This window comes from Filicampus tigris, chromosome 1, assembly GCF_054856515.1.
Source record: "Filicampus tigris isolate MCC_2025a chromosome 1, RoL_Ftig_1.0, whole genome shotgun sequence".
Taxonomy (NCBI): domain Eukaryota; kingdom Metazoa; phylum Chordata; class Actinopteri; order Syngnathiformes; family Syngnathidae; genus Filicampus; species Filicampus tigris.
This window is the reverse complement of record NC_141217.1, coordinates 24,534,493-24,547,085: the sequence shown is the minus strand read 5'-3', so window position 1 is coordinate 24,547,085 and position 12,593 is coordinate 24,534,493. Positions and strand designations below refer to the sequence as shown.

Below are 12,593 nucleotides of genomic sequence, written 5' to 3'. Positions count from 1 at the left end.
TGTTATGAGCTGCAGGTGATCGGATTTTCTGATCGGCAATGAAAGGCTTTGATCAAATATCGCGATCACGTAATTTTTCATAAAAATCGGTCCATCGCGATCGGTGGCCGATCGATTGGAGCATCCCTATTTAAGAGTTATGTTTTTAAGAAATAAATCCTGATTGAATTCTGAATTGGATGTCCATGGGGGCATGGAACATTAGTTTCCGCTGCTGCTGCTGTTGTTGTTTGTCCTACCAAATGATTTTGTATAGATATGCACGCACACACACACGTATAACTCCACCCCCAATGCAAAAATATCTTTAACCTGGATGAGTTATATGCGACGCCCATGACTTTATGACCTAAAGGTGGGCAGGTGCCATCACCTACTTTGCCAAGTCCTTGTCTGCATTTAGCCTGATATGACTCAAAACTTTTCTGCCTCTCAGCTCTTCTTGCTTGGAATGACTCCACTGAGATGATTCTTTTCTTTGCCGCCAGATTGAGGCCGAGTCACAGGAGAGCTGTTTAGGTGTGTGTGTTTGTGCGTGTTTGGCTCCAGATGCGTGTCAAGGGAGCAGCGCCTGTGTATAGTCAATTCAAGTGTGTGCCTCTGTTTGCACGCGTGTGTTATGGAGGGAGCTCTCGCAGCTTCAATAAGCCTTTTGTCTGCTCTCTTCTCTGAGCCTGCTGTCCTCCAGGAGGCTGTCTGTCTGCTCCGTTTGAATCCTTGATAAGGGCCCCATGCCTTTCCTTGCTTTCCCTGGCTCAGTCACCGGCTCCCCGGTTGTTTCCTCGCTTCAATGTTTCCGTTGTCCTGTCTCTTTTCATTTTTCCCTAATTTTCGGTACTATTGGTATATTTTGCTCTTATTTCTTCATTCACCATATTGGTGGTCCACTTGTTACCCGCACTCCCATAGCTTCCCACCCTTCGTCTTTCCACCCTCCCTTCTGTTCTACCTCTGCCTCACTTCGCCTCCCTTCCTCTCCTAGTTTCATTCATTTGTATTCCCTTCCCTCATCACAATTCCACATTATCACTCTCTGTCTGTCCCTTTCTGCGGCAGTACGCTCTGATGAAGATATCATGTGGCACCGGCTTCTTTCTAATCATAGTCTAAGAGGGAACAGGGACCAAACCCAGACAAATCTTTCCATTTCAACACGCACTGTTATATCCCCTCATTAGTATCCCTCAAAATCTGTTTCTGTGGTTTTCTATTGAATGCCGCTGTATTGAATTTGTTGTATGTACAGTAGAAAATACATCAGCCTAAAACTGCCAGACACTTGTTGCCACTGACTGCTACAGAGGAGAAACTATCACTTTTGACAACCTGAGACAGCTCTATGATATGTACTCTATAGGATGGATATGTTTCTTTGGCACAGCTTGTCTTCACGTTGTGAGTGTGATACCTCAAGACAGGCTGAAAAACAATAGCTGCATATATCACTTTGTGCAGCTCATCTATGACAGCTTTGCGAGGTAGCAGTAGGCAAGAAGTCCTGGCTGATGCTCAATATGCATTATCGGATCAGTATCAACACCAAAATGTATCCAGCGCTTTACGTTTGTGCGGTTTACTTGACATCTGCCAGTGGTTGAATGATTCTGGTGCTTTTTGAGAAGTGAGTTTTGATATTTCCTATGGTGTTTTTGTCCCTCAGCCATTATAGAAAATATGGCCGAGTTTAGACCAGGCCTGTGCACAGAAGCAGCTCAGCAGGGACTCATGCAATGGCTGCTCAAGAGAATTAAGGTAAGAAGCAGGGCTGTCACTATGATATACAAAGTATTTTTAAAAGTGTTTATTCTATAGATTACTCCATCAAATAATCCGACAGAATTATTTTGCATTAAAAATATATTGAATTTTTTTTTTCCCCCGACTGCTGTTGCTTAACCAATAATAGTTGTTTTTTTGGTGTTGTCTGATGATTAAACAAAATCAAATAAAAAAAAAAACAATTAAGCAACATCACATAAAAGGGATTTCAATGTTTTCGAAACTGAGATATACGTCTTGGGTACTGATTAATGCAAAGGGCTACTCGTTTGATATAATCTTCTGAGGCTACTTTCGGTTTAACTACATGTCAAGTACATGTTATTCATACTACAACTGCAAATAATGATTCTTTTTGTAATCGATTTAACTGACTGTAATTTGTTCCATAAAGTATGATTCCGTTGCTCGTTTGGTCCGTAACATCAGACAATATGGAAAATGTTGATCGTCGCTTTCCTAAGTAAAAGCAGATGTTTGGAAATGTCTCATCTTGGTTGAACACAAAAGATCATCAGTCCGCTGAACCAGAGCCATTTGCCTTTCTTTGAGTTCACAAATGTTATCAAACTAAAAGCGGTGTAAGGTGTGAGCTCATTGAAGTTTTGTCACTGTTTCCTTTTAGGCAAAGATGCCTTTTGATGCTAACAAGCTTTACTGCAGTGAAATTCTGGCCATCTTGTTGCAAAACAATGACAGTAAGTGTGTCATAGTGAATCATTGGGGCTTATAAATGATGTTCTACAGCTCATAGTCTCTTTTTAATTACCTCTCTTGACAAAGTCTCACTATAGATGCCCTTTTCAAAATTCCTCCGTCATGTTTTCACTTTTTATCATTTTGTCCCATCACTTCTTGATTGCATTTGCGTCACCCCTTTTCTGTTAATCTCCCAATCTCATTTAAATTCTTCATTACTTTTCTGTTTCCCATTGTCTGCTATCAGGCCAGTGAAAGTTTATCATTAATGGTACAAGACTATTCAGTCATGTCATATTTCACCATGTCCGTCCTCCTAATCCTCCTTTGGTTCCCCACTTTATAATTTAAGGTGGAAGAAGGAGAAAGACTTGTCAATGTCAATTAAGAGCCATCATTTAAAAAGTGTAGCACATTTTCTTTTCCTTCTCTCACTCAGTTTTTCATTCTCTTCCACAGGCACGAGAGAACTCTTGGGGGAACTGGATGGCATTGATGTGTTACTGCAGCAACTATCTGTAAAACTCTCTTTGAGATGATTGCTTTTCCCGCGCATTCATAACCCAAATACTTGCCCATTATCCTTATTATTGTTTGGGAACCAAAATATCAATCTTTCCTTTGACAGTTTTGTCCCCAGCTATTAATTTTAAAACACTCACAAGGATCTGATCGTATCCTTTCAGTCGCACTAATTTGTAATGCCGTGTTTCCACAGCACCGTACTTACTCTGCTCTGTTTTCAAGTTATGCTTATCCATTGGCCCAACCATGTGCAAACCCCAATTCCAATAAAATAACATGATATGCAGTGTATTCAGTATAGTACATTCAGCTGAATATACTACAAAGAGAAGAAAGATAGTTCATCTTAAAATTGATTACCGTATTTTTTTTTTTTTTTGGCAAATATTCTCTTATTTAGAATTTGATGTCTGCCTGATGCCCCCCCCCCCCCCCAAAAAAAAAAAACTGGGACAGGGGAAATAAAAGATTTGTGGAATGCTACGAATTAAAAACAGTTTGGAGCATTACATAGGTGAACAAGTTATTCAAGTTAATTGGAAATACCGTCGAAATACTATCATGATTGGGTATAAAAGGCACATGCCCAAAAGTCTCAGTAGTTCACAAACAAAGATGGGGCCAGGTTCACCATTTTGTGAACAACTGCGTGAGCAAATAGTCCAACAGTTAAAAAAAATGTTTTCCAGTATACAATTGCCAAGGAATTGAGGGATTTCAACAATTTCGGTCTATAATATCATTAAAAGGTTCCGGCAATCTGAAGAAATCTCTGCACGTAAGTGGCAAAGCGAAAGAACAACATTGAATGCCCGTGATCTTTGATCCCTCAGGCGGCACTGCATTAAAAACCGACATCGTTGTGTTAAGGACACGTAGTCTCAGGAACACTTCAGAAAACCATTTTCAATTACGGTAACAGTTTGTTGCTAAATCTACAAATGCAAGTTAAAACGCTACTATACATACAGGTTTTGGAGTAACATTCTGTATGCTGCCATCTTTTTCAGGGACGTGCCAAGCTACACTCTGCACATGTTACAACAGTGTGTCTTTGTATTAGTCTGGTCTGCCAGCAGTCCAGACCTGTCTCTCACTGAAAATGTGTGGCACATAATGAAGCGTGAAATACAATATCGGAGACCCCAGACTGTTGAACTCAAGTTGTACGTCAAGCAAGAATGGGTGGAAAAAACCCATTTGTCTCCTTAGTTCCCAAATAGTGTGTGGAGTGTTTTTAAATGGAAAGTTGATGTAACAAACTAGTAAACCTTTTCGGAACGTGTTACAGTAATCAAATTCAAACTGAGTGAATATTTTTTGGGGAAAAACCATTAGAACATTAAATTAGCTTTGGAGTGTATTCAATTGAATCTAGGTTGAAAAGGATTTGCAAATATTGTACTCTGTTTTTATTTACGGTTTGCACAATGTCCCAACTTCATTGGAATTGGGGTTTGTACTAGAACGGTCACTTGGGATTACAAGTGTATCATTAGAACCCAAAACCATATGGCCGATACAAAGCAGAAGCAGGTTTCTCATTTGTTTCATTTGTCTTTGCCACGTAATTTGAATGCACAACAAGAGGTCTCAGTCTCCCCTTGAGTAAAATTTGTTTCCTTGCATTGACCAACAACCTCATGCTGAGGTAAAACGAGAGAGCCATTGTTCTTCTTTCCTGCAGCCTATTTGAGTCTGTACAGTGTGATGGGGAGGAAATTTCCTAGACTAGTGGAAAGACATAACGCAAATAACACACATTTAAAGCATGTCAGAGCACTGATATTTTCCTTTGATGTTTATCTGAACTCGTAAATCTCCTTGTAGGTGTTTAAACGTCACAACCCATCCACAGCTGAGGAGCAAGAAATGATGGAGAATCTCTTTGATGCACTGTGCTCCTGCCTAATGTTGCCAGCCAATCGGGACCGTTTCCTTAAAGGGGAGGGTCTTCAGCTAATGAATCTCATGCTTCGGTGAGAGTGAATGTTTAAGTCTAGCATGTAAACAACCTAAAATTCCCATCAAAAGTTGCAACCACCACGCTTTTGTGTATGTCCAGCTTCAAATGAACGCTGAGTTTTTTTTCAGTGTGACACTATAAAAAAGAAAAAGAGTTATGGTTAACATGGCATTGCGAAACAATTCTTTTATTTTTTTTACATTGATGCATATTTTAAGCAGTTTATATCGATTTTACATCGATTTTAGATAAGTCGTTGCATCCCTACTAGCAGTTCAAGGAAAATGGTCAAATTGGTTGCTATGTGGCTGGTTTACGCTCTTGAATGGTGGCTTGATTTGGCCTTTCACCCCAGATGCTTATACTGTTGTGTGTTGTATACTCAGTCAGTTTGTGGGGTCCAAACTATATTGTTGACACCCGGAGGTTTTTAAGTCAAGTGGCAAGCAAGTGAATAGGCTACTTCCCCATGGGAAAATGTGTATTATATTGCTCCACCCCTGGCCTTTCTAACCGTCCATCATACCTAATGTTTCTGTCGGGTGAACCATACTCAACTGCCTGAAATATGTCCTCCTACTCTAAGATAAATACTGTCATCTGTCATTCGTGGCAATGCAGGAAGACAAACGGCTACATTTCCTATGAGGAGGCGTGCGCGGAAAAGAGAAACAGTTGACACTCATATCTTGCTGCTGTTATGATCAATTGAATGACATGGTTGTGTTTGATTTATTTGGAGAACTATATAATACTACTCCATTAAGCGCATTTTCAAAATGAACTAACAGATAACAAAATAACTGCTCATTTTTGGAAGTCTGGATTTCAATAATTCAGCAACCTGCTGTTACATTTGTTGGCAATAGTGCTGTTGATGACAGCTTGCTTTTTCTGCGTTTAATGTAGGGAAAAGAAAATGTCCCGGACCAGCTCTCTCAAGGTTCTGGATCATGGGATGATAGGACCAGAGGGAGGAGATAACTGCCACAAGTTTGTGGACATCCTTGGTTTGCGAACCATCTTTCCACTTTTCATGAAAACCCCTAAGAAGATGAGAAGCTCCGGAGTTTCTGAGAAAGAGCATGAAGGTCAGTCACCAATTACAAGAAGATCGTGTTTAGTTGGCTTTGTTGCTTAACCAAATGAGCAGAGTGCAACAAAGATCTCCAATGATGAGTTGTCGAAGGTTCATCTAGAGCAGGGGTCACCAACTCCGGTCCTCGAGGCCCCCTGTCCTGCATGTTTTAGGTGCTTCTCTTCTCCAACACACCTAATTCAAATGATCAGGATCGCTATCAGGCGTCTACAGAGCTTGCTGATGAGTTAATTATTTTAATCAGGTGTGTTGGAGGAGGGAAACGTCTAAAACTTGAATGTTAGGCACCCTTGAGGACTGGAGTCTTTCAAATTGTGGCAAATAGAGCCTCGCCTCCAAACGAAAACAACCTTTTAATACCTATTTATTTACAAGCTGATTTTCCAGAGGCTATGTTCGCCACTCACTTCGTAGCAGTTTTGCCTTAAATATAACTGAAGGGCAAATTAGGTTTCAGAATATTTGTTGTTCTTCATTTGTCACCTTCCCTCTCCATTACATACCCACGGAGGTTTTGCCTCACAAATTGCAGCGATTGTCCAAGTTGGAAAGATCAGCCTTATTGATTACCAACTAACTAGTTAAGTGACTATTCCATAGCTTAGATTAACATATCAAAAGGTATTTGTTGTAAATCCCATGTTGTCTAGAAAATGTCAATTGTGAACTACACTAAACTGCAAGCAATGAGTTTCCACCGTTTGAATCACATGTGTTGTGATAATAATGAATAATAGTCAAGTTTTTGGCACATGATGATTTAATATAACATGATGTTAAAAGCACCATCACCAAACATTTTTAAAACTCCTCTTCAGCAGGTAAAATGCATGATTTATAGAGTCTGAGTCTGGAAATGGACTTCTCCAGTCTAAGATTTTCCACTTTGGCAGTGTTTAGTTTTGCACCTTTCTTTAAACTGGCTGACAAAATGTTTCTGTATCACGAGAAGATCCCATCTCTCTCAAAGCTTTCCTAATCTTTGTCTCATCAGCTCATTAAACTTGTCTATCTTTTGATGTCAAACCCAAATATTTTCTGTCAGCAGCAATTGCACATGGCTGACTTTCATGCAGTTGACATCATATTAATTCCCACACATGCTGTATGCACTGTGAGTGACTGGAAACCAGTTCAGGGTGTCGTTGGTATTTTGTTCAATGTCACTTGGGATATCCTTTGGTCTCTGCCGTATCGAAAGTGGATGGATGGAACGGTTTGTCATTGTTCAGCCATAAAAAGCATGTCTATGCTACTAATGCTTCAAATTAAAAAGGTTTCAGTCAAAACAACTGGATTGTTTTTTCCATTTGGATGTGAAGAGCATTCAATATTAAATTGTCATTCATCCATCCATCCATCCACCCATCCGATCATCTGTATGGCTTGTGCAGGCTGGAGGATAGCTGGAACCTGTTCCAGCTGAAGTATGGCACTGTTGGCATACCATGGATGGGTCACTTGTCTAGTATAATGATAATTTTAATCAATCATATGACTTTATGTATTAAGTCGCATGTCAAAACAACGCATGAGCCATCTTACTGTTTTTGACTTTGAATTGAAAATGTTCTGAATCAATAGTTTATCCATAGTAAGGATGAATTAATTGACCACTTACGTCAAAAGTAATGAATATATCTTCCCTCTCTTCTCCATTTCTTTCTTACATTCATCGCCTCTCTCAATCACAAACATTGGTGCAAGATTGGTCCCCATGAAATCCTTTCGGAACTTGACACTGTGCAAAGGAACAGGCATTAGTGCAAAGACTGGCATGATTACCTGACAATGTGGATGTGTTGGGATTTTCATGGTTTCATATCATTGGTGCGCATACTCTTTCATTATTAGTGAAACGAGAAAAGGATGGAAATTTGTAGCAGCCGGGTTGTTATATTTAGATGGCGAATGGTCTGTGTGCTTACACAGGAACTGAAGTAAACAAGTCAGTAAAATGCTCTGTCACTGAAAAGTTTCTTTAATGCGTCCCCCCTCACAACCTTTGAGCGCAACAAATGACTCCATCCTCACCCTTTCTTCTAATGAATGCAACAACCTTCACATTACAGATAAAAAAAACAAATTTATTGTCAGTGTTCTACTCATGGAAGTCGAGAGTGGAGTTGGAATAGGTCTTTACTTACTGCACAAAAATAGAACCTCCCTCCATACTGCAAAGAAACCATGCAAGGATTTTTTTCCTCACCATCCCATCAGTTTAGCACTTGTATCTGATCTTCGATATCATCCAGTATTATTTCATTAAAGTGTGGCGACAAAAGCAGATAAGGTTAAGGCATCATCTGGACTCGATTGTCAATCTTTTGTCGCATATCTGAGCTGAAAGCTTACAATCAAGTATCGCTCTTGTCACTGTTGCTTTGATGTAGATAGCATTTTGAATGATGCAAGTCTGATTGCTATCCGATTTCAAAGTTGTGATGCTGCCTAATCCTATTATACTAGTGTATTTAACACAAAGAAGGATTTGCTGAAAATCCCTGTGTGAAGACGCATTTAATTACATTTATGTCTTTTTCCGTTGGGAACTGATCAGATTTCACGTCGGTACTCTCATGCTCTAATAATGAAATACACCCTCACATTTGTTGTAAACGAAAGGTTTAACATACAGTGCGTCATTTTTAAAGGCTTGATAATTAATTTCTCTTCCTCGTTTGTACCTGCATTGTGCGGTGTCATGGAGTCTTACTGCTGACCTTCTCTAATACCTTCATTATTGTGGTTAAACATTTAGGGATACAGCGAGAAGTTGAGGGTTTCCTTTTGTAATTAAACTATTACCAGTACTTCTCTGACGACATCAAATTCTTCAAAGAGTGGAATTTATAGTATCCGTAAGTCACATCATTCACATTTTTGAGAGAAATACAGTGATAGAAATGTAGCAAGATGAGGTGCAGTTATGATGTGGTATTTCTACAGGATGTGTTATTATTTTATTTTATTGTATTTCATTTTATTTTTTGAAACAACATAGCCTAAACTAGCAATATTTCTCTACTGTTGGTTTGTAGGATGCTCATTGGACTCTCTGTGAGAGCACACTTAAGTCTGTCACCTGTCAAAATGAGAATGTACTTTCAATAACGGCTGACATACTCCCCTGCTGCTGAAAGGCTGATTATTCTTTGCCAGGCCACAAATATTGTTGGCCTTGTTTGTGCCTTCCAGCAAAGTATTTCCACCTACAGTTCAGAACTTCACTGTGCCTTCTTCTGCCGCACAATAAAACTAGACTCTTGAGATTAAAAAAAAAAAAAAATACAGTTTAAAGATGGAATAAGCGTACACTGATCTCTTTTTTGGGATTGTGAGCATTGGAAAAGTGATATTTCATGCTTCTAAAGTAGTATAAAGGAAAATGTGATTGGAAATATGATGGCTTGTGATTGTCATTAAATTAATCTCAGTGATAGAAGACAGGTGATTAATATTTAAATATATCCCACTGGGGAAAACCATAAAGCTGGGGCATACCATGGAGTCATGGAACATGATACAGTATGTAAATGTGGACTGCACATCTTCACTCCACTTCTTATATAGACTGTTAAACAATGCAGTGGCTCGCCCACTCCATTTTTGAAGAAGACTGTACAGTAATATAAATCCAAACTTCACATGATGATAGTATTCCTCTCCAGGAACAAGAATCTACTCGAATGATTTTCTACTTATTGGAGGAATGTTTTTTTATGGTAGTTCAAATGGGAGGGAAGTGATGAATTATGTACTGGATTTTGTGCAGACAGTTGTGACATGCGGGAAAGCATTTACCGTAAGGTTTAGAATACGTGCGCACTCAAAATGTAGGAGCGGATAGTTTGACCACGGAAAAACCAAAGCGCGATGGCTTGACCGCAGTTTTCCCGCTCCACCGTCAATAATGACCTTTTAAACCGCAGCCTTTGTGATTGCAAAATCGAGCTTTGTCAAATCACGATTTTATTGCAAGTGTAATTAATCGTTCAGCCCTACCGTTCACCACCGCTGTCTCCGCCGTAATGTGTCCGTTTTCACAAAACCTGAAGTGGATCTTTGCCGCAATGCTGCATATTTGACATACCTGTGGAACTGTGACTGTCCCTTGCAACTAGAAGTGCAACAATTAATCAATTAAATTAAAAAATGTCCAATTCATTGGAATTTCAGACTCTTAAGAGTAAATATTCTCAGATTTGTATCGACATCCATGAAAGCAGGCTGCTTATGTATGTGTTGAATCAAAATAAAACAATTCTAAACATCTGCTTTTTCTTTGGAAAACAAGGATCAACATTTTGGCCTATTTCCTGACACGTAACAGTCCAAACCAGTAACTAAATCATCATTAATTTATTTGTTCATTTCCTGAACTGTCAATTAGAAATAAAGTCATGTTTTTAAATGAAGGGATGGAAATTAAAATGTCTGTATTTTCAATCCGATCGATTAATCGCCAAAATTATTGAGGGATTAATCCATAATGAAAATATTCCTTAGTTTCAACACAACTGGCAGAGAGAAGTGAAATCTCTGTGTTAAACTTCACATCTTGGTCCCTGCATTGCGCAATACAATACCCAAACACACAGGCAGTGTCATGCCTCAGTCCTACCTCTAAAGGTGAAAAAGTTCTATCATTGTCATTCCTCCATTATGTCAGTTGTTCACATCTGAATGTTGTGGCAAACTGACTATGCTGTTGCGCCAGTTCACATTTTAATGATCAAAAACACAATCGATTTATCATAACTGTGTCTTGTGCTGATATCTGAGTGTGGTGTGACTAGGCAAAATGTATAAGGTTTTGTTCACCTTCTAGTTGTGTTACTTTGATGTACCTACCTATCCACCTTCCTCGCTTCTGTGCAAATTAGGTATTGATCATACGCTTGTCTCAGGACAGATTAGGAAACTGTTTTACTCAGCCTTGCCCTTAGTTTGTGCCCTGAATGCTCTACACCTCTGTCAATCTTAGAGAGGTCATTGCTTAGTTTCAAACTTTCTGCCGACTGTGATCAATAGCATTCTGTTCAGCGTGTGAAGGGGGCCACACCAATTACCGCTCAGAACAAATCAATTGTTTTTTTGTTTTTTTTTTCCTCACAAAATGACAATTGACCAACTAGTTATGATTCAATGGATTTTCCTAGCAAGGTGTTTTACTGGCATGAAACTCAACTCAACTTTATACACATGTATATGGCACTTTAAAATAACAGTGGTGGGCAGTTCAGTCCATCCTTCATCATTCGGTCATTATTTCAGGCCGGTCCCAGTCGGTAGGCGGCGGCGGCGGCAGGCAATCAGCGTCACGAACGCACTTATTATATCATATGCACACGCACGCAACGCAAAAAGTACTGTTGAATGGTGAATCTTCAGTCCAGTCTGAGGTCCTGAGCACTCTGCAAGAGGTTTTCCTCCAGGATATCTCTGTACTTGGCCGCATTAATCTTTCCTTCAATTGCAACCATTCGTCCTGTTCCTGCAGGAATATTTCCCAAAATATTCTAAAAAATAGAGTGGGTGCGGTTTATATAGCGGTGCGGCTTATAGCCCGGGAAATACGGTCCAATCATCTTAAGTAAACACAACCGGACTCCAATAAAGGAGCCGCACCATCTCAAGGAGGATCAGAAGAAATGGAGACAGCATGTGAGTTAAATATGGAGGTTGCTGCAAAGGGTCTGAATACTTAGGACCATATGATATTTCAGTTTTTCTTTTTTCATAAATTTGCAAAAATTTCTACATTTCTGTTTTTTTTCTGTCATGATGGGGTGCTGAGTGTACATTAATGAGAAGTAAAACCAACTTTTTTTTATTTTGGCAAATGGATGCAATGACACAGAAAGTGAAACATTTCAAGGGGTCTGAATACTTTCCGTACCCACTATATGTAATATGATTAGAGATTACTTCACCTACGGTTGTATAAAAAAAAAAAAAATTACATTGTGATAGAACATATTTCTTTTGCGTATTACTGAAATTAATAGTTGGTTTTCGAAATGAATGACCTTTGAAAAATCAAAACATTCTCCACACTGTCACGTTGATATCTACGTAACTCAATTGTCAATGTGAACTCCCTGGTTGTGGTGACTGCCGATACTTTCCGCACTTACGTCTCTTGGGCAAGCAAGCTGCAGGTCACGAAGGCAACTGACAAAAAACACAACCTGTTTTAAAAGCAGAAATGGGATTGATTCCTGTGCTCTTGTTGCTTAGCAACAGAAAAGCCTGGTTGAGTGAGAATATTGACCTCTTGTTGAAAAAGTCCAATTACATTTTTCTCTCAGCATGCTGGATTTCTAGAGATTTTACAATGTCATGTTCTCCTGCACCTGTGTGTACTATACATTGTTTAGTCAATATCATAAAACTTTGTCACCTGCATGTACGTGTTAGTAGTTAGGGAGGCATTCTGTCATAGAGAATTATTGGTTTTAAAAAGAGTGTTTTTAAAAAGAGTACTGTCTTCAAACAAATATTTGTTGTGCAGTAATGTAT

General features: G+C 39.2%; 1 protein-coding gene across 1 annotated transcript in view; it reads left to right on the top strand.

Annotated features, from left to right (window-relative positions):
* The window catches only part of ctnnbl1 (catenin, beta like 1), a 37,120-nt gene that overhangs the window by 8,473 nt on the left and 16,054 nt on the right, over window positions 1-12,593 (top strand). The window contains exons 7-11 of the mRNA XM_086028630.1: window positions 1,661-1,752; window positions 2,405-2,477; window positions 2,938-2,996; window positions 4,834-4,982; window positions 5,879-6,060. Coding sequence (XP_085884756.1) covers window positions 1,661-1,752; window positions 2,405-2,477; window positions 2,938-2,996; window positions 4,834-4,982; window positions 5,879-6,060 — 555 coding nt within the window. The remainder of the gene's footprint in view (window positions 1-1,660; window positions 1,753-2,404; window positions 2,478-2,937; window positions 2,997-4,833; window positions 4,983-5,878; window positions 6,061-12,593) is intronic.